Source organism: Pseudophryne corroboree, chromosome 5 (assembly GCF_028390025.1).
Source record: "Pseudophryne corroboree isolate aPseCor3 chromosome 5, aPseCor3.hap2, whole genome shotgun sequence".
Lineage (NCBI taxonomy): Eukaryota > Metazoa > Chordata > Amphibia > Anura > Myobatrachidae > Pseudophryne > Pseudophryne corroboree.
Window position 1 is genome coordinate 2,194,122 of NC_086448.1, and position 23,763 is coordinate 2,217,884.

Genomic DNA, 23,763 nt, shown 5'->3' on the forward strand with positions numbered 1-23,763 from the left:
TTCACAGCCAGTGCTCTATCAGTCAGTAGGATCGGTGCACAGCCAGTGCTCTGTCAGCCAGTAGGATCGGTGCACAGCCAGTGCTCTGTCAGCCAGTAGGATCAGTGCACAGCCAGCGCTCTGTCAGCCAGTAGGATCAGTGCACAGCCAGCGCTCTGTCAGTCAGCAGGATCGGTGCACAGCCAGCGCTCGGTCAGCAGGATCAGTGCACAGCCAGCGCTCTATCAGTCAGCAGGATCATTTACAGCCCGCGCTCTATCAGTAAGCAGGATCCGTGCACAGCCAGCGCTCTATCAGTCAGCAAGATCGGTGCACAGCCAGTGCTCTATTAGTCAACAGGATCAGTGCACAGCCAGCATGCTACTAGAAGGATCAGTGGACAGCCAGCGCTCTATCAGTCAGCAGGATCGGTGCACAGAAAGCGCTCTATCAGTCAGCAGGATCAGTGCACAGCCAGCGCTCTATCAGTCAGCAGGATCGGTGCACAGCCAGTGCTCTTTTAGTCAGCAGGATCAGTGCACAGCCAGTATGCTATTAGTCAACAGGATCAGTGCACAGCCAGCATGCTACTAGAAGGATCAGTGGACAGCCAGCGCTCTATCAGTCAGCAGGATTATTCACAGCCAGCGCTCTATCAGTCAGCAGGATCGGTGCACAGACAGCGCTCTGTCAGTCAGCAGGATCGGTGCACAGCCAGCGCTCTATTAGTCAGCAGGATCAGTGCACAGACGGCATGCTATTAGTCAGCAAGATCAGTGCACAGCCAGTGCTCTATCAGTCAGCAGGATCAGTGCACAGCCAGCATGCTATTAGAAGGATCACTGCACAGCCAGCGCTCTATCAGTCAGCAGGATCGGTGCACAGACAGCGCTCTGTCAGTCAGCAGGATCATTCACAGCCAGCGCTCTATCAGTCAGCAGGATCGGTGCACAGACAGCGCTCCATCAGTCAGCAGGATCGGTGCACAGCCAGCGCTCTATTAGTCAGCAGGATCAGTGCACAGACGGCATGCTATTAGTCAGCAAGATCAGTGCACAGCCAGTGCTCTATCAGTCAGCAAGATCAGTGCACAGCCAGCGCTCGATCAGTCAGCAGGATCAGTGCACAGCCAGCGCTCTATCAGTCAGCAGGATCAGTGCACAGCCAGTGCTCTATCAGTAAGGATCCGTGCACAGCCAGCGCTCTATCAGTCAGCAGGATCGGTGCACAGCCAGTGCTCTATTAGTCAACAGGATCAGTGCACAGCCAGCATGCTACTAGAAGGATCAGTGGACAGCCAGCGCTCTATCAGTCAGCAGGATCATTCACAGCCAGCACGCTATTAGTCAGTAGGATCAGTGCACAGCCAGCGCTCTATCAGTCAGCAGGATCAGTGTACAGCCAGTGCTCTATCAGTCAGCAGGATCATTCACAGCCAGCGCTCTATCAGTCAGCAGGATCATTCACAGCCAGTGCTCTATCAGTCAGTAGGATCAGTGCACAGCCAGCGCTCTATCAGTCAGCAGGATCAGTGTACAGCCAGTGCTCTATCAGTCAGTAGGATCGGTGCACAGCCAGTGCTCTGTCAGCCAGTAGAATCGGTGCACAGCCAGTGCTCTGTCAGTCAGCAGGATCAGTGTACAGCCAGCGCTCTATCAGTCAGCAGGATCAGTGCACAGCCAGCGCTCTGTCAGCCAGTAGGATCAGTTCACAGCCAGCGCTCTATCAGTCAGCAGGATCAGTGTACAGCCAGCGCTCTACCAGTCAGCAGGATCAGTGCACAGCCAGCGCTCTATCAGTCAGCAGGATCAGTGTACAGCCAGCGCTTTACCAGTCAGCAGGATCAGTGCACAGCCAGCGCTCTGTCAGCCAGTAGGATCAGTGCACAGCCAGCGCTCTATCAGTCAGTAGGATCAGTGTACAGCCAGTGCTCTGTCAGCCAGTAGGATCGGTGCACAGCCAGCGCTCTATCTGTCAGCAGGATCAGTGCACAGCCAGTGCTCTATCAGTCAGTAGGATCAGTGCACAGCCAGTGCTCTATCAGTCAGTAGGATCAGTGCACAGCCAGTGCTCTATCAGTCAGTAGGATCAGTGCACAGCCAGTGCTCTATCAGTCAGCAGGATAATTCACAGCCAGCGCTCTATCAGTCAGCAGGATCATTCACAGCCAGTGCACTATCAGTCAGTAGGATCAGTGCACAGCCAGTGCACTATCAGTCAGTAGGATCAGTGCACAGCCAGTGCTCTGTCAGCCAGTAGGATCGGTGCACAGCCAGTGCTCTGTCAGCCAGTAGGATCAGTGCACAGTTAGTGCTCTATCAGTCAGTAGGATCAGTGCACAGCCAGTGCTCTGTCAGCCAGTAGGATCGGTGCACAGCCAGCGCTCTATCAGTCAGCAGGATCAGTGCACAGCCAGCGCTCTACCAGTCAGCAGGATCAGTGCACAGCCAGCGCTCTGTCAGCAGGATCAGTGCACAGCCAGCGCTCTATCTGTCAGCAGGATCAGTGCACAGCCAGCGCTCTATCAGTCAGTAGGATCAGTGTACAGCCAGTGCTCTGTCAGCCAGTAGGATCGGTGCACAGCCAGCGCTCTATCCGTCAGCAGGATCAGTGCACAGCCAGCGCTCTATCAGTCAGTAGGATCAGTGCACAGCCAGCGCTCTATCAGTCAGTAGGATCAGTGCACAGCCAGCGCTCTGTCAGCCAGTAGGATCAGTGCACAGCCAGCGCTCTATCAGTCAGCAGGATCAGTGCACAGCCAGTGCTCTGTCAGCCAGTAGGATCGGTGTACAGCTAGCGCTCTATCTGTCAGCAGGATCAGTGCACAGCCAGTGCTCTATCAGTCAGTAGGATCAGTGCACAGCCAGTGCTCTGTCAGTCAGTAGGATCAGTTTACAGCCAGCGCTCTATTAGTCAGCAGGATCAGTGCACAGCCAGTGCACTATCAGTCAGTAGGATCAGTGCACAGCCAGTGCTCTATCAATCAGTAGGATCGGTGCACAGCCAGTGCTCTGTCAGCCAGTAGGATCGGTGCACAGCCAGTGCTCTGTCAGCCAGTAGGATCGGTGCACAGCCAGTGCTCTGTCAGCCAGTAGGATCAGTGCACAGCCAGCGCTCTATCAGTCAGCAGGATCAGTGCACAGCCAGCGCTCTATCAGTCAGTAGGATCAGTGCACAGCCAGCGCTCCATCAGTCAGTAGGATCAGTGCACAGCCAGCGCTCTATTAGTCAGCAGGATCAGTGCACAGCCAGCGCTCTATCAGTCAGCAGGATCAGTGCACAGCCAGCGCTCTATCAGTCAGTAGGATCAGTGCACAGCCAGCGCTCTATTAGTCAGCAGGATCAGTGCACAGCCAGCGCTCTATCAGTCAGTAGGATCAGTGCACAGCCAGTGCTCTATCAGTCAGTAGGATCGGTGCACAGCCAGTGCTCTGTCAGCCAGTAGGATCAGTGCACAGTTATTGCTCTATCAGTCAGTAGGATCAGTGCACAGCCAGTGCTCTGTCAGCCAGTAGGATCGGTGCACAGCCAGCGCTCTATCAGTCAGCAGGATCAGTGCACAGCCAGTGCTCTATCAGTCAGCAGGATCAGTGCACAGCCAGTGCTCTGTCAGTCAGTAGGATCAGTGCACAGCCAGCGCTCTATCAGTCAGTAGGATCAGTGCACAGCCAGCGCTCTATTAGTCAGCAGGATCAGTGCACAGCCAGCACTCTATTAGTCAGTAGGATCAGTGCACAGCCAGCGCTCTATCAGTAAGCAGGATCAGTGCACAGCCAGCGCTCTATTAGTCAGCAGGATCAGTGTACAGCCAGCTCTCTATTAGTCAGCAGGATCAGTGCACAGCCAGCGCTCTATCAGTCAGTAGGATCAGTGTACAGCCAGCGCTCTATTAGTCAGCAGGATCAGTGCACAGCCAGCGCTCTATCAGTCAGTAGGATCAGTGCACAGCCAGCGCTCTATTAGTCAGCAGGATCGATTTGCATCTAAGACTCAATTTCGAAATAAAAAGATGCAAGAAAGATGTTCATGATTACATGCAGTAATGAGGCCACATGCAGTAATGAGGCCACATGGAGTAATGAGACCACATGGAGTAATGAGACCACATCTGTATGTCTATATGAACTTATTAAGTAATTTCATTCTGTATTTGCATAAGTATTAAAACGTATTTTACATGGTGGGAATGACTGGGGCATGTATAAGCCTGAAATGTAAATGGGGAATGCTTTCGCTAGCAAGGAGTAGTCAGTAATCTATTATGCTTCTAGAATGTGTACTGGAAGTGAGTATTTACTAACTCTGCCAAGCTTCATCTTCTGGAAGAAACAAGGAGCCTATACTAATGGTTCCTCCTGACGTAACCCGGATGCATGAACCACTCTTATCTCCTGGTGTAACCCAGACACATATACTACTGCTCTCTCCCGGTTTAACCCAGGCACATATACTACTGCTCTCTCTCCCAGTGTAACCCAGACACATATACTACTGCTCTCTCCCGGTTTAACCCAGGCACATATACTACTGCTCTCTCTCCCGGTGTAACCCAGGCACATATACTACTGCTCTCTCCCAGTGTAGCCCAGGCACATATACTACTGCTCTCTCCCAGTGTAACCCAGGCACATATACTACTGCTCTCTCCCGGTGTAACCCAGGCACATATACTACTGCTCTCTCCCGGTGTAACCCAGGCACATATACTACTGCTCTCTCCCGCTGTAACCCAGGCACATATACTACTGCTCTCTCCCGGTGTAACCCAGGCACATATACTACTGCTCTCTCCCGGTGTAACCCAGGCACATATACTACTGCTCTCTCCCGGTGTAACCCAGGCACATATACTACTGCTCTCTCCCAGTGTAACCCAGGCACATATACTACTGCTCTCTCCCGGTGTAACCCAGGCGCATATACTACTGCTCTCTCCCGGTGTAACCCAGGCACATATACTACTGCTCTCTCCCGGTTTAACCCAGGCACATATACTACTGCTCTCTCTCCCAGTGTAACCCAGACACATATACTACTGCTCTCTCCCGGTTTAACCCAGGCACATATACTACTGCTCTCTCTCCCGGTGTAACCCAGACACATATACTACTGCTCTCTCCCGGTGTAACCCAGGCACATATACTACTGCTCTCTCCCGGTGTAACCCAGGCACATATACTACTGCTCTCTCCCAGTGTAACCCAGGCACATATACTACTGCTCTCTCCCGGTGTAACCCAGGCACATATACTACTGCTCTCTCCCAGTGTAGCCCAGGCACATATACTACTGCTCTCTCCCAGTGTAACCCAGGCACATATACTACTGCTCTCTCCCGGTGTAACCCAGGCACATATACTACTGCTCTCTCCCGGTGTAACCCAGGCACATATACTACTGCTCTCTCCCGCTGTAACCCAGGCACATATACTACTGCTCTCTCCCGGTGTAACCCAGGCACATATACTACTGCTCTCTCCCGGTGTAACCCAGGCACATATACTACTGCTCTCTCCCAGTGTAACCCAGGCACATATACTACTGCTCTCTCCCGGTGTAACCCAGGCGCATATACTACTGCTCTCTCCCGATTTAACCCAGGCACATATACTACTGCTCTCTCCCGGTGTAACCCAGGCACATATACTACTGCTCTCTCCCGCTGTAACCCAGGCACATATACTACTGCTCTCTCCCGGTGTAACCCAGGCGCATATACTACTGCTCTCTCCTGGTGTAACCTAGGCACATATACTACTGATCTCTAGCAGTGTAACCCAGACACATATACTACGGCTCTCTCCCGGTGTAACCCAGGCCCATATACTACTGCTCTCTCCCGGTGTAACCCAGACACATATACTACTGTTCTCTCCCGGTGTAACCCAGGCACATATACTACTGCTCTCTCCCGGTGTAACCCAGACACATATACTACTGTTCTCTCCCGGTGTAACCCAGGCACATATACTACTGCTCTCTCCCAGTGTAACCAAGGCACATATACTACTGCTCTCTCCCAGTGTAACCCAGGCACATATACTACTGCTCTCTCCTGGTGTAACCCAGGCACATATACTACTGCTCTCTCCCGGTGTAACCCAGACACATATACTACTGTTCTCTCCCGGTGTAACCCAGGCACATATACTACTGCTCTCTCCCGGTGTAACCCAGGCACATATACTACTGCTCTCTCCCAGTGTAACCCAGGCACATATACTATTGCTCTCTCCCAGTGTAACCCAGGCACATATACTACTGATCTCTCCCAGTGTAAACCAGGCACATATACTACTGTTCTCTCCCAGTGTATCCCAGGCACATATACTACTGCTCTCTCCCGGTGTAACCCAGGCACATATACTACTGTTCTCTCCAGTGTAACCCAGACACATATACTACTGGTCTCTCCTGGTGTAACCCAGGCACATATACTACTGCTCTCCTCGGGGTAACCCAGGCACATATACTACTGCTCTCTCCCGGTGTAACCCAGGCACATATACTATTGTTCTCTCCTCGGTGTAACCCAGGCACATATACTACTGTTCTCTCCTGGTGCAACCCAGGCACATATACTACTGCTCTCTCCCGGTGTAATCCAGGCACATATACTACTGCTCTCTCCCGGTGTAATCCAGGCACATATACTACTGCTCTCTCCCTGTGTAACCCAGGTGCATATACTACTGTTCTCTCCCGGTGTAACCCAGGCACATATACTACTGCTCTCTCCCAGTGTAACCCAGACACATATACTACTGCTCTCTCCCGGTGTAACCCAGGCCCATATGCTACTGCTCTCTCCCGGTGTAACCCAGGCACATATACTACTGCTCTCTCCCGGTGTAACCCAGGCACATATACTAATGTTCTCTCCCGGTGTAACCCAGGCACATATACTACTGCTCTCCTCGGGGTAACCCAGGCACATATACTACTGCTCTCTCCCGGTGTAACCCAGGCACATATACTACTGATCTCTAGCAGTGTAACCCAGACACATATACTACTGCTCTCTCCCGGTGTAACCCAGGCCCATATGCTACTGCTCTCTCCCGGTGTAACCCAGGCACATATACTACTGTTCTCTCCTGGTGTAACCCAGGCACATATACTACTGTTCTCTCCCGGTGTAACCCAGTCACATATACTACTGCTCTCTCCCGGTGTAACCCAGGCACATATACTACTGCTCTCTCCCAGTGTAACCCAGGCCCATATGCTACTGCTCTCTCCCGGTGTAACCCAGGCACATATACTACTGCTCTCTCCCGGTGTAACCCAGGCACATATACTACTGTTCTCTCCTGGTGTAACCCAGGCACATATACTACTGCTCTCTCCCGGTGTAACCCAGGCACATATACTACTGCTCTCTCCTGGTGTAACCCAGGCACATATATTACTGCTCTCTCCTGGTGTAACCCAGGCACATATACTACTGCTCTCTCCCGGTGTAACCCAGGCACATATACTACTGCTCTCTCCCGGTGTAATCCAGGCACATATACTACTGTTCTCTCCTGGTGTAACCCAGGCACATATACTACTGTTCTCTCCTGCTGTAACACAGGAACATATACTACTGCTCTATCCTGGTGTAACCCAGGCGCATATACTACTGCTCTCTCCCAGTGTAACCCAGGCGCATATACTACTGCTCTCTCCCAGTGTAACCCAGGCGCATATACTACTGCTCTCTCCCGCTGTAACCCAGGCACATATACTACTGCTCTCTACTGGTGTAACCCAGGTACATATACTACTGTTCTCTCCCAGTGTAACCCAGGTACATATACTACTGCACTCTCCCATTGTATCCCAGGCACATATACTACTGCTCTCTCCCGGTGTAACCCAGGCGCATATACTACTGCTCTCTCCCGGTGTAACCCAGGCACATATACTACTGTTCTCTCCTGGTGTAACCCAGGCACATATACTACTGCTCTCTCCCGGTGTAACCGAGGCACATATACTACTGCTCTCTCCTGCTGTAACCCAGGCCCATATGCTACTGTTCTCTCCCGGTGTAATCCAGGCACATATACTACTGCTCTCTCCCGGTGTAACCCAGGCGCATATACTACTGCTCTCTCCCGGTGTAACCCAGGCACATATACTACTGCTCTCTCCTGGTGTAACCCAGACACATATACTACTGTTCTCTCCCGGTGTAACCCAGGCACATATACTACTGCTCTCTCCCGATGTAACCCAGGCCCATATGCTACTGTTCTCTCCCGGTGTAACCCAGGCACATATACTACTGCTCTCTCCTGGTGTAACCCAGGCGCATATACTATTGCTCTCTCCCAGTGTAACCCAGGCGCATATACTTCTGCTCTCTCCCAGTGTAACCCAGGTACATATACTACTGCTCTCTCCCAGTGTAACCCAGGCGGATATACTACTGCTCTCTCCCGCTGTAACCCAGGCACATATACTACTGCTCTCTCCTGGTGTAACCCAGGTACATATACTACTGCTCTCTCCTGGTGTAACCCAGACACATATACTACTGCTCTCTCCCAGTGTAGCCCAGGCACATATACTACTGTTCTCTCCCAGTGTAACCCAGGTACATATACTACTGTTCTCTCCTGGTGTAACCCAGGCACATATACTACTGCTCTCTCCCGGTGTAACCCTGGCCCATATACTACTGTTCTCTCCCAGTGTAACCCAGGTACATATACTACTGTTCTCTCCCAGTGTAACCCAGGTACATATACTACTGTTCTCTCCTGGTGTAACCCAGGCACATATACTACTGCTCTCTCCCGGTGTAACCCAGGCACATATACTACTGCTCTCTCCCGGTGTAACCCAGGCACATATACTACTGTTCTCTCCCGGTGTAACCCAGGCGCATATACTTCTGTTCTCTCCTGGTGTAACCCAGGCACATATACTACTGTTCTCTCCTGGTGTAACCCAGGCACATATACTACTGCTCTCTCCCGGTGTAACCCAGGCACATATACTACTGCTCTCTCCCGGTGTAACCCAGGAACATATGCTACTGTTCTCTCCCGCTGTAATCCAGGCACATATACTACTGCTCTCTCCCAGTGTAACCCAGGCACATATACTACTGCTCTCTCCCGGTGTAACCCAGGCACTTTATACTACTGTTCTCTCCTGGTGTAACCCAGGCACATATACTACTGCTCTCTCCCGGTGTAATCCAGGCACATATACTACTGCTCTCTCCCGGTGTAATCCAGGCACATATACTACTGCTCTCTCCCGGTGTAACCCAGGCGCATATACTACTGTTCTCTCCTGGTGTAACCCAGGCACATATACTACTGCTCTCTCCCGGTGTAATCCAGGCACATATACTACTGCTCTCTCCCGGTGTAACCCAGGCGCATATACTACTGCTCTCTCCCGGTGTAACCCAGGCACATATACTACTGCTCTCTCCTGGTGTAAAACTGGTGCAAATGGTTTACATGTAAGCTAGGTTTATCCTGTGATACACTAAGCTCTGCAATGTATGTAAAGGTCACATAATCCTTCTATCTGAACATCAGCTAGTAAATAAGTAAATGCACCATGCTACTGCACTGACTTATTCCACAGCTGCAGAGAAAGCAGTACACATTCCTAGCTCACCTTTCACAATACTTGTATCTCTGCCTAGTACAGACAGCAGTAAGGTCTGAAACACGAGGCCAGAAACCCGGAAACTGAGCAGAGCCCTCAGAAATGGCTGAATTGACCTAGAAGGACAAGAAGGGATCCATTAAAATATCAGAAGATACTGCAGAAGTCCAATGTAGTAAAATATTCATAGACAAGAGAGTCATAAGTTGAAAACCTGGAAAACAAATTATACTGTCATGATCCAAACGAGCAGATTTGAGATATGGTAGGAGCACTCTACTAGGACACGTTACTGGAGAGATGATGAGAAGCAGCAATAATGCTGAGATATAGAGGAAGAAGCCAAAGGGATAATGTGCAAGAGATCCCAGCTGAGGCACAGAAATGATCTAAGAGGAGTTGTGCAATAGATCCCTGCTGAGGCACAGAAATTATCTAAGAGAAGTGCAAGAGATCCCTGCTGAGGCACAGAAATGATCTAAGAGGAGATGTGCAAGAGATCCCTGCTGAGGCACAGAAATTATCTAAGAGGAGATGTGCAAGAGATCCCTGCTGAGGTACAGAAATGATCTAAGAGGAGATGTGCAAGAGATTCCTGCTGAGGTACAGAAATGATCTGAGAGAAGTGCAAGAGATCCCTGCTGAGGCACAGAAATGATCTAAGAGGAGATGTGCAAGAGATCCCTGCTGAGACACAGAACTGATGTAAGAGGAGTTGTGCAAGAGATCCCTGCTGAGGCACAGAAATGATCTAAGAGGAGATGTGCAAGAGATCCCTGCTGAGGCACAGAAATTATCTAAGAGGAGATGTGCAAGAGATCCCTGCTGAGGTACAGAAATGATCTAAGAGAAGTGCAAAAGATCCCTGCTGTGGCACAGAACTGATCTAAGAGGAGTTGCGCAAGAGATCCCTGCTGAGGCACAGAAATGATGTAAGAGGAGATGTGCAAGAGATCCCTGCTGAGGCACAGAAATGATCTAAGAGGAGTTGTGCAAGAGATCCCTGCTGAGGCACAGAAATGATCTAAGAGGAGATGCGCAAGAGATCCCTGCTGAGGCACAGAAATGATCTAAGAGGAGATGTGCAAGAGATCCCTGCCGAGACACAGAACTGATGTAAGAGGAGATGTGCAAGAGATCCCTGCTGAGGCACAGAAATGATCTAAGAGGAGATGAGCAAGAGATCCCTGCTGAGGCACAGAAATGATCTAAGAGGAGATGCGCAAGAGATCCCTGCTGAGGCACAGAAATGATCTAAGAGGAGTTGTGCAAGAGATCCCTGCTGAGGCACAGAAATGATCTAAGAGGAGATGCGCAAGAGATCCCTGCTGAGGCACAGAAATGATCTAAGAGGAGTTGTGCAAGAGATCCCTGCTGAGGCACAGAAATGATCTAAGAGGAGATGTGCAAGAGATCCCTGCTGAGGCACAGAAATGATCTAAGAGGAGATGGGCAAGAGATCCCTGCTGAGGCACAGAAATGATCTAAGAGGAGATGTGCAAGAGATCCCTGCTGAGGCACAGAAATGATCTAAGAGGAGATGTGCAAGAGATCCCTGTTGAGACACAGAAATGATCTAAGAGGAGTTGTGCAAGAGATCCCTGCTGAGACACAGAAATGATCTAAGAGAAGTGCAAGAGATTCCTGCTGAGACACAGAAATGATCTAAGAGGAGATGTACAAGAGATCCCTGCTGAGGCACAGAAATGATCTAAGAGGAGATGTACAAGAGATCCCTGCTGAGGCACAGAAATGATCTAAGAGGAGATGTACAAGAGATCCCTGCTGAGGCACAGAAATGATCTAAGAGGAGATGTGCAAGAGATCCCTGCTGAGGCACAGAAATGATCTAAGAGAAGTGCAAGAGATCCCTGCTGAGACACAGAAATGATCTAAGAGGAGATGTGCAAGAGATCCCTGCTGAGACACAGAAATGATCTAAGAGGAGTTGTGCAAGAGATCCCTGCTGAGACACAGAAATGATCTAAGAGAAGTGCAAGAGATTCCTGCTGAGACACAGAAATGATCTAAGAGGAGATGTACAAGAGATCCCTGCTGAGGCACAGAAATGATCTAAGAGGAGATGTACAAGAGATCCCTGCTGAGGCACAGAAATGATCTAAGAGGAGATGTGCAAGAGATCCCTGCTGAGGTACAGAAATGATCTAAGAGAAGTGCAAGAGATCCCTGCTGAGACACAGAAATGATCAAAGAGGAGATGTGCAAGAGATTCCTGCTGAGGCACAGAAATGATCAAAGAGGAGATGTGCAAGAGATCCCTGCTGAGGTACAGAACTGATGTAAGAGATGTACAAGAGATCCCTGCTGAGGCACAGAAATGATCTAAGAGAAGTGCAAGAGATCCCTGCTGAGGCACAGAAATGATCTAAGAGAAGTGCAAGAGATCCCTGCTGAGACACAGAAATGATCTAAGAGGAGATGTGCAAGAGATCCCTGCTGAGGCACAGAAATGATCTAAGAGAAGTGCAAGAGATCCCTGCTGAGGCACAGAAATGATCTAAGAGGAGATGTGCAAGAGATCCCTGCTGAGGCACAGAAATGATCTAAGAGAAGTGCAAGAGATCCCTGCTGAGGCACAGAAATGATCTAAGAGGAGATGTGCAAGAGATCCCTGCTGAGGCACAGAAATTATCTAAGAGAAGTGCAAGAGATCCCTGCTGAGACACAGAAATGATCTAAGAGGAGATGTGCAAGAGATCCCCGCAGAGACACGGGTCAGGGATCTAAGAGGAGATGTGTAAAAGATCCCCAAAGAGACAGAGGTCAGGGACCTAAGAGGAGATGTGCAAGAGATCCCCAAAGAGACACAGATCAGGGACCTATAAAGAGATGTGGAAGAGATTCCCCAGAGACACAGGTCAGGGACCTAAGAGGGGATGTGTAAGAGATCCCCGCAGAGACACAGGTCAAGGACCTACGAAGAGATGTGTAAGAGATACCCGCTGATACACAGTTGAGACCTAAGAGTAGGTGTGTAAGAGATCCACACAGAGATCTAATATGAGATGTGTAAGAGATCCCCGCAGAGACACAGGTCAGGGACCTAAGAAGATATGTGTAAGAGATCCCCGCAGAGACACAGGTCAGGGACCTAAGATGAGATGTGTAAGAGATCCCCGCAGAGACACAGGTCAGGGACCTAAGATGAGATGTGTAAGAGATCCCCGCAGAGACACAGGTCAGGGACCTAAGATGAGATGTGTAAGAGATCCCCGCAGAGACACAGGTCAGGGACCTAAGATGAGGTGTGTAAGAGAACCCCGCAGAGACACTGGTCAGGGACCTAAGATGAGATGTGTAAGAGATCTCCGCAGAGACACAGGTCAGGGACCTAAGAAGAGATGTGCAAGAGATCCCCGCAGAGACACAGGTCAGGGACCTAAGATGAGATGTGCAAGAGATCCCCGCAGAGACACAGGTCAGGGAACTAAGATGAGATGTGTAAGAGATCCCCGCAGAGACACTGGTCAGGGACCTAAGAAGAGATGTGTAAGAGATCCCCGCAGAGACACAGGTCAGGGACCTAAGAAGAGATGTGTAAGAGATCCCTGCAGAGACACAGGTCAGGGACCTAAGAAGAGATGTGTAAGAGATCCCTGCAGAGACACAGGTCAGGGACCTAAGAAGAGATGTGTAAGAGATCCCTGCAGAGACACAGGTCAGGGACCTAAGAAGAGATGTGTAAGAGATCCCCGCAGAGACACAGGTCAGGGACCTAAGAAGAGATGTGTAAGATATCCCCGCAGAGACACAGGTCAGGGACCTAAGAAGAGATGTGTAAGATATCCCCGCAGAGAGACAGGTCAGGGACCTAAGAAGAGATGTGTAAGAGATCCCCGCAGAGACACAGGTCAGGGACCTAAGAAGAGTTGTGTAAGAGATCCCCGCAGAGACACAGGTCAGGGACCTAAGAAGAGATGTGTAAGAGATCCCCGCAGAGACACAGGTCAGGGACCTAAGAAGAGATGTGTAAGAGATCCCCGCAGAGACACAGGTCAGGTACCTAAGATGAGATGTGTAAGAGATCCCCGCAGAGACACAGGTCAGGGACCTAAGAAGAGATGTGTAAGAGATCCCTGCAGAGACACAGGTCAGGGACCTAAGAAGAGATGTGTAAGAGATCCCTGCAGAGACACAGGTCAGGGACCTAAGAAGAGATGTGTAAGAGATCCCCGCAGAGACACAGGTCAGGGACCTAAGATGAGATGTGTAAGAGATCCCCGCAGAGACACAGGTCAGGGACCTAAGAAGAGATGTGTAAGAGATCCCCACAGATGAGATGTGTAAGAGATCCCCGCAGAGACACAGGTCAGGGACCTAAGATGAGATGTGTAAGAGATCCCTGCAGAGACACAGGTCAGGGACCTAAGATGAGATGTGTAAGAGATCCCCGCAGAGACACAGGTCAGGGACCTGAGAGGAGATGTGTAAGAGATCCCCGCAGAGACACAGGTCAGGGACCTAAGAAGAGATGTGTAAGAGATCCCCGCAGAGACACTGGAAAACAATCACTATTCAGACAACTTGGTTAAATCTGTTTTATTTAACAAATGTATCCAAACAATCGAGATTCCCGCTGAGACACAAAAGAGATCTGAGGGCAGATATTTAAAAGATCCCTGCCGAGACACAAAACAGACCCGAGTGTGTGATGATCACGCAGGAAGACAATGGAGAGGAGAGGTATAGGAGAACCTTGCTATGACACAGAAGGATAGCTGGAGAGATGATGTGTAAAACCATGGTCATGCAGGAAACCGTAGAGGGGATGTATAGGAAAACCCTGCTATGACACAGAGGGTAAGCCTAAAAGAAGATGTGTAGTAGAACCATGGTCATGCAGGACACTGGAGAGGAGATGTGAAGGAGAACACGCTATGACACAGAGAGGAAGCCTGAGAGGAGATGTGCAGGAAAACTACAATCACGCAGGAGGACACTGGAGAGGAGATGTGCAGGAGAACTACGATCACACAGGAGGACACTGGAGGAGATGTGCAGGAGAACTACGATCACACAGGAGGACACTGGAGAGGAGACGTGCAGGAGAACTACAGTCACGCAGGAGAACACTGCAGAGAAGACAGAGGACACTGGAGAGGAGATGAGTGGGAGAACTACAATCACGCAGGAGGACACTGGAGAGGAGATGTGCGGGAGAAGTACGATCACGCAGGAGAACACTGGAGAGGAGATGTGTGGGAGAACTATGAACATACAGGAGGAAACCGGAAAGGAGATGTGCAGGAGAACTACAATCACGCAAAAGGACACTGGAGGAGATGTGCAGGAGAACTACGATAATGCAGGAGAACACTGGTGAGGAGATGTGCAGGAGAACTACGATCACGCAGGAGGACACTGGAGAGGAGATGTGCTGGAGAACTACGATCACACAGGAGGACACTGGAGAGGAGATGTGCAGGAGAACTACGATCATGCAGGAGGACACTGGAGAGGAGATGTGCAGGAGAACTACGATCACACAGGAGGACACTGGAGTGGAGATGTGCAGGAGAACTACGATCACACAGGAGAACACTGGAGAGGAGACGTGCAGGAGAACTACGATCACACAGGAGGACACTGGAGTGGAGATGTGCAGGAGAACTACGATCATGCAGGAGGACACTGGAGAGGAGATGTGCAGGAGAACTACGATCACACAGGAGGACACTGGAGTGGAGATGTGCAGGAGAACTACGATCACACAGGAGGACACTGATGAGGAGATGTGCAGGAGAACTACGATCACACAGGAGAACACTGGAGAGGAGACGTGCAGGAGAACTACGATCACACAGGAGAACACTGGAGAGGAGACGTGCAGGAGAACTACGATCACACAGGAGGACACTGGAGTGGAGATGTGCAGGAGAACTACGATCACACAGGAGGACACTGGAGTGGAGATGTGCAGGAGAACTACGATCATGCAGGAGGACACTGGAGAGGAGATGTGCAGGAGAACTACGATCACACAGGAGGACACTGGAGTGGAGATGTGCAGGAGAACTACGATCATGCAGGAGGACACTGGAGAGGAGATGTGCAGGAGAACTACGATCACACAGGAGGACACTGGAGTGGAGATGTGCAGGAGAACTACGATCACACAGGAGAACACTGGAGAGGAGACGTGCAGGAGAACTACGATCACACAGGAGAACACTGGAGAGGAGACGTGCAGGAGAACTACGATCACACAGGAGGACACTGGAGTGGAGATGTGCAGGAGAACTACGATCACACAGGAGGACACTGGAGAGGAGATGTGCTGGAGAACTACGATCACACAGGAGGACACTGGAGTGGAGATGTGCAGGAGAACTACGATAATGCAGGAGAACACTGGAGAGGAGATGTGCAGGAGAACTACGATCATGCAGGAGGACACTGGAGAGGAGACGTGCAGGAGAACTACGATCATGCAGGAGGACACTGGAGAGGAGACGTGCAGGAGAACTACGATCACACAGGAGGACACTGGAGTGGAGATGTGCAGGAGAACTACGATAATGCAGGAGGACACTGGAGAGGAGATGTGCAGAAGAACTACGATCACACAGGAGGACACTGGAGTGGAGATGTGCAGGAGAACTACGATCATGCAGGAGGACACTGGAGAGGAGACGTGCAGGAGAACTACGATCACACAGGAGGACACTGGAGTGGAGATGTGCAGGAGAACTACGATCATGCAGGAGGACACTGGAGAGGAGACGTGCAGGAGAACTACGATCACACAGGAGGACACTGGAGTGGAGATGTGCAGAAGAATATTGATGATATAGAGGTCTGTTTAGTAGAAGACTCGTAGAAAAAGGAGGAAGAGAGAGGCTATAAAGCACAAATTGGTCTACAGCAATAATTTCCACCAGTGTGTGAGGACATCAAGCTGGAAGTATCACAAGAGGTTTTCGGTAACATGGCAAGTATACTGGAGATGGGAATGCTGTCTGAATGATTTCCATTGCAAACCTTAAAATAGCTAAAACTTTTGGTTTTAAAAACAAAATATACAGTATGTATTTAGCATTGCTGGTGTCAAAGCTGTAAAGACTGAGGTGTTTGTCTGCAGTACTGGATGCAACCCCACTTACCGGCCCTTCCCTAGTAGCACGCCTCCAAAAGCAGATCCAGCAATGGAGACAGTCAAGGAAAGGATCCCGTTCCAGAATCCCAGCTCAGATGGGGAGACCCCCTGATCAAGCAGCAACAGAGGAACCATACTGAGAGACCCCTGCTCACCTATGAAGCAACAGCAAAAATGACCTGGTCATCTAAAAACATATTACAGAAATGTGCATATATACATGTGCACATACATACATGTGCACATACATACATGTGTACATACATACATACATACATGTGCACATACATACATACCTGTGCACATACATACATACATACATACATGTGCACATACATACATGCATACATGTGCGCACACACACACACACACACACACACATACATGTGCACACACATACATACATACATGTGCACACACACACACACACACACACACACACACACACACACGTGCACATACATACATGTGCGCACACACACACACATACATACATGTGCACATACATACATACATGTGTACATACATACATACATGTGCACACACATACATGTGCACATACATACATACATACATACATGTGCACACACACACACACACACACACACACACACACACACACACACACACACACATGTGCACATACATACATACATACATGTGCACACACACATACATACATACATGTGCACATACATACATACATGTGCACATACATACATACATGTGTACATACATACATGTGCACACACATACATACATGTGCACATACATACATACATACATACATGTGCACACACATACATACATACATGAGCACACACATACACATACATACATACATGTGCACATACATACATACATACATACATGTGCACATACATGCATACATGTGCACACACACACACACACACACACACACACACACACACACATGTGCACACACACACATACATGTGCACATACATACATACATACATACATACATACATACATACATGTGCACATACATACATACATACATACATACATGTGCACACACATACATACATGTGCACATACATAAAAAAGAGGCAATGACATTTTGGGAGGGGTGTGGTATAACTTGTTGACAGCTCGACATGAGATTGTTGACTGGGTTAAACCGTTAACATAAAGCATGTTGGCAGTGACCATGTAGATATACATCATGCCTGCCTGGATGATATGCCGACATGATGGTCTAGTAGTGGCTTACCTTCTCTCAGCGGTAGCAGTGACTTCAGCGTTTTTATCCGGGTCCCGACGATAATCCTAACACCTGTGACGCTGCTGCATTCCATATTTCTACCCATGTTCCTTAACCCTAATCTTCCCTCTAGTGCCTCAACATAACCCAACCTCCTCCACACAGCCCAACACAGCCCAACCTCCTCCACACAGCCCAACACTGCCCAACCTCCTCCACACAGCCCAACCTCCTCCACACAGCCCAACACAACCCAACCTCCTCCACACAGCCCAACCTCCTCCACACTGCCCAACACAGCCCAACCTCCTCCACACAGCCCAACACAGCCCAACCTCCTCCACACAGCCCAACACAGCCCAACCTCCTCCACACAGCTCGACATAACCCAACCTCCTCCACACAGCCCAACATAACCCAACCTCCTCCACACAGCCCAACACAGCCCAACCTCCTCCACACAGCCCAACACAGCCCAACCTCCTCCACACAGCCCAACACAGCCCAACCTCCTCCACACAGCCCAACACAGCCCAACCTCCTCCACACAGCCCAACACAACCCAACCTCCTCCACACAGCCCAACATAACTCAACCTCCTCCACACAGCCCAACACAGCCCAACCTCCTCCACACAGCCCAACATAACTCAACCTCCTCCACACAGCCCAACCTCCTCCACACAGCCCAACCTCCTCCACACAGCCCAACACAACCCAACCTCCTCCACACAGCCCAACACAGCCCAACCTCCTCCACACAGCCCAACATAACTCAACCTCCTCCACACAGCCCAACACAGCCCAACCTCCTCCACACAGCCCAACACAGCCCAACCTCCTCCACACAGCCCAACACAACCCAACCTCCTCCACACAGCCCAACCTCCTCCACACAGCCCAACACAGCCCAACCTCCTCCACACAGCCCAACACAGCCCAACCTCCTCCACACAGCCCAACACAGCCCAACCTCCTCCACACAGCCCAACACAGCCCAACCTCCTCCACAGAGCCCAACACAGCCCAACCTCCTCCACACAGCCCAACACAGCCCAACCTCCTCCACACAGCCCAACACAGCCCAACCTCCTCCACACAGCCCAACACAACCCAACCTCCTCCACACAGCCCAACACAGCCCAACCTCCTCCACACAGCCCAACACAGCCCAACCTCCTCCACACAGCCCAACACAGCCCAACCTCCTCCACACAGCCCAACACAGCCCAACCTCCTCCACACAGCCCAACACAGCCCAACCTCCTCCACACAGCCCAACACAGCCCAACCTCCTCCACACAGCCCAACACAGCCCAACCTCCTCCACACAGCCCAACACAGCCCAACCTCCTCCACACAGCCCAACACAGCCCAACCTCCTCCACACAGCCCAACATAACTCAACCTCCTCCACACAGCCCAACACAACCCAACCTCCTCCACACAGCCCAACACAGCCCAACCTCCTCCACACAGCCCAACACAGCCCAACCTCCTCCACACAGCCCAACACAACCCAACCTCCTCCACACAGCCCAACCTCCTCCACACAGCCCAACACAGCCCAACCTCCTCCACACAGCCCAACACAGCCCAACCTCCTCCACACAGCCCAACCCCCTCCACACAGCCCAACACAGCCCAACCTCCTCCACACAGCCCAACATAACTCAACCTCCTCCACACAGCCCAACACAACCCAACCTCCTCCACACAGCCCAACACAGCCCAACCTCCTCCACACAGCCCAACACAACCCAACCTCCTCCACACAGCCCAACACAACCCAACCTCCTCCACACAGCCCAACACAGCCCAACCTCCTCCACACAGCCCAACACAGCCCAACCTCCTCCACACAGCCCAACACAACCCAACCTCCTCCACACAGCCCAACCTCCTCCACACAGCCCAACCTCCTCCACACAGCCCAACACAGCCCAACCTCCTCCACACAGCCCAACACAGCCCAACCTCCTCCACACAGCCCAACACAGCCCAACCTCCTCCACACAGCCCAACATAACTCAACCTCCTCCACACAGCCCAACACAACCCAACCTCCTCCACACAGCCCAACACAGCCCAACCTCCTCCACACAGCCCAACACAACCCAACCTCCTCCACACAGCCCAACACAACCCAACCTCCTCCACACAGCCCAACATAACTCAACCTCCTCCACACAGCCCAACACAACCCAACCTCCTCCACACAGCCCAACATAACTCAACCTCCTCCACACAGCCCAACACAACCCAACCTCCTCCACACAGCCCAACATAACTCAACCTCCTCCACACAGCCCAACACAACCCAACCTCCTCCACACAGCCCAACACAGCCCAACCTCCTCCACACAGCCCAACACAACCCAACCTCCTCCACACAGCCCAACACAACCCAACCTCCTCCACACAGCCCAACATAACTCAACCTCCTCCACACAGCCCAACACAACCCAACCTCCTCCACACAGCCCAACATAACTCAACCTCCTCCACACAGCCCAACACAACCCAACCTCCTCCACACAGCCCAACATAACTCAACCTCCTCCACACAGCCCAACACAGCCCAACCTCCTCCACACAGCCCAACATAACTCAACCTCCTCCACACAGCCCAACCTCCTCCACACAGCCCAACATAACCCAACCTCCTCCACACAGCCCAACACAGCCCAACCTCCTCCACACAGCCCAACATAACTCAACCTCCTCCACACAGCCCAACACAACCCAACCTCCTCCACACAGCCCAACATAACTCAACCTCCTCCACACAGCCCAACACAACCCAACCTCCTCCACACAGCCCAACATAACTCAACCTCCTCCACACAGCCCAACACAACCCAACCTCCTCCACACAGCCCAACATAACTCAACCTCCTCCACACAGCCCAACACAACCCAACCTCCTCCACACAGCCCAACACAGCCCAACCTCCTCCACACAGCCCAACACAACCCAACCTCCTCCACACAGCCCAACACAACCCAACCTCCTCCACACAGCCCAACATAACTCAACCTCCTCCACACAGCCCAACACAACCCAACCTCCTCCACACAGCCCAACATAACTCAACCTCCTCCACACAGCCCAACACAACCCAACCTCCTCCACACAGCCCAACATAACTCAACCACCTCCACACAGCCCAACACAACCCAACCTCCTCCACACAGCCCAACCTCCTCCACACAGCCCAACATAACTCAACCTCCTCCACACAGCCCAACACAACCCAACCTCCTCCACACAGCCCAACACAGCCCAACCTCCTCCACACAGCCCAACACAACCCAACCTCCTCCACACAGCCCAACACAACCCAACCTCCTCCACACAGCCCAACATAACTCAACCTCCTCCACACAGCCCAACACAACCCAACCTCCTCCACACAGCCCAACATAACTCAACCTCCTCCACACAGCCCAACACAACCCAACCTCCTCCACACAGCCCAACATAACTCAACCTCCTCCACACAGCCCAACACAACCCAACCTCCTCCACACAGCCCAACCTCCTCCACACAGCCCAACATAACTCAACCTCCTCCACACAGCCCAACACAACCCAACCTCCTCCACACAGCCCAACACAGCCCAACCTCCTCCACACAGCCCAACACAACCCAACCTCCTCCACACAGCCCAACACAGCCCAACCTCCTCCACACAGCCCAACACAACCCAACCTCCTCCACACAGCCCAACACAGCCCAACCTCCTCCACACAGCCCAACACAGCCCAACCTCCTCCACACAGCCCAACATAACTCAACCTCCTCCACACAGCCCAACACAGCCCAACCTCCTCCACACAGCCCAACACAGCCCAACCTCCTCCACACAGCCCAACACAGCCCAACCTCCTCCACACAGCCCAACACAGCCCAACCTCCTCCACACAGCCCAACACAACCCAACCTCCTCCACACAGCCCAACACAGCCCAACCTCCTCCACACAGCCCAACATAACTCAACCTCCTCCACACAGCCCAACACAGCCCAACCTCCTCCACACAGCCCAACCTCCTCCACACAGCCCAACACAGCCCAACCTCCTCCACACAGCCCAACACAACCCAACCTCCTCCACACAGCCCAACACAACCCAACCTCCTCCACACAGCCCAACACAGCCCAACCTCCTCCACACAGCCCAACACAGCCCAACCTCCTCCACACAGCCCAACACAGCCCAACCTCCTCCACACAGCCCAACACAGCCCAACCTCCTCCACACAGCCCAACACAGCCCAACCTCCTCCACACAGCCCAACACAGCCCAACACAGCCCAACCTCCTCCACACAGCCCAACACAGCCCAACCTCCTCCACACAGCCCAACACAACCCAACCTCCTCCACACAGCCCAACACAACCCAACCTCCTCCACACAGCCCAACACAGCCCAACCTCCTCCACACAGCCCAACACAGCCCAACCTCCTCCACACAGCCCAACACAGCCCAACCTCCTCCACACAGCCCAACACAGCCCAACCTCCTCCACACAGCCCAACACAGCCCAACCTCCTCCACACAGCCCAACACAACCCAACCTCCTCCACACAGCCCAACCTCCTCCACACAGCCCAACACAGCCCAACCTCCTCCACACAGCCCAACACAACCCAACCTCCTCCACACAGCCCAATACAACCCAACCTCCTCCACACAGCCCAACACAACCCAACCTCCTCCACACAGCCCAACACAGCCCAACCTCCTCCACACAGCTCAACATAACCCAACCTCCTCCACACAGCCCAACATAACCCAACCTCCTCCACACAGCCCAACCTCCTCCACACAGCCCAACCTCCTCCACACAGCCCAACACAACCCAACCTCCTCCACACAGCCCAACACAGCCCAACACAACCCAACCTCCTCCACACAGCCCAACACAACCCAACTTCCTCCACACAGCCCAACACAACCCAACCTCCTCCACACAGCCCAACACAACCCAACCTCCTCCACACAGCCCAACACAACCCAACCTCCTCCACACAGCCCAACACAGCCCAACCTCCTCCACACAGCCCAACACTAACAATCTTGTGGCACCTTACCCTAATCCTAACCATCCCGGCAGCACCTTACCCTAACCTTGACTAACCCTAACCCTCCCGTGGCACCTTTACCTAACACTAACTCTACTGGCGGCACCTTACCCTAACAGCAACCCTCTTAGTGGCACCTTACCCTAACACTAACTCTACTGGCGGCACCTTACCCTAACAGCAACCCTCTTAGTGGCACCTTACCTTAACACTAACCCTACTGGCGGCACCTTACCCTAACACTAATCCTACTGGCGGCACCTTATCCTAACACTAACCATCCTGGCGGCGGCACCTTACCCTAACACCAACCCTCCTAGTGGCACCTTACCCTAATACTAACCCTACCGGCGGCACCTTACCCTAGCACTTACTCTCCTGTTGGCACCATGCCCTAACACTAACCATGCCGGCGGCACCTTACCCTAACACTAACTCTACTGGCGGCAATTTACCCTAACAGCAACCATCCTGGTGGCACCTTACCCTAACACTAACCATCCTGGTGACACCTTACCCTAACACTAACCATAATGGTGGCACCTTACCCTAACATTTACCCTACCGGCGGCATCTTACCCTAACACTAAACCTACTGGCAGCACCTCGGCCGAACATAAACCCTCATGGTGGCACCTTACCTTAACACTAACTCTCCCGGCGGCACCTTACCCTAACACTAACCATCCCGGCGGCACCATACCCTCACACTAACAATCTGGCGAC

The 23,763-nt window shown here is 51.7% G+C and overlaps 1 protein-coding gene across 1 annotated transcript in view; it reads right to left on the reverse strand.

The window, feature by feature from the left end:
* The window catches only part of MFSD3 (major facilitator superfamily domain containing 3), a 136,877-nt gene that overhangs the window by 66,869 nt on the left and 46,245 nt on the right, over positions 1 to 23,763 (reverse strand). The window contains exons 3-4 of the mRNA XM_063921052.1: positions 16,725 to 16,872; positions 9,610 to 9,716 (exon numbers count right to left, since the gene is read on the reverse strand). Of these exons, the coding sequence (XP_063777122.1) occupies positions 9,610 to 9,716; positions 16,725 to 16,872 (255 nt within the window). The remainder of the gene's footprint in view (positions 1 to 9,609; positions 9,717 to 16,724; positions 16,873 to 23,763) is intronic.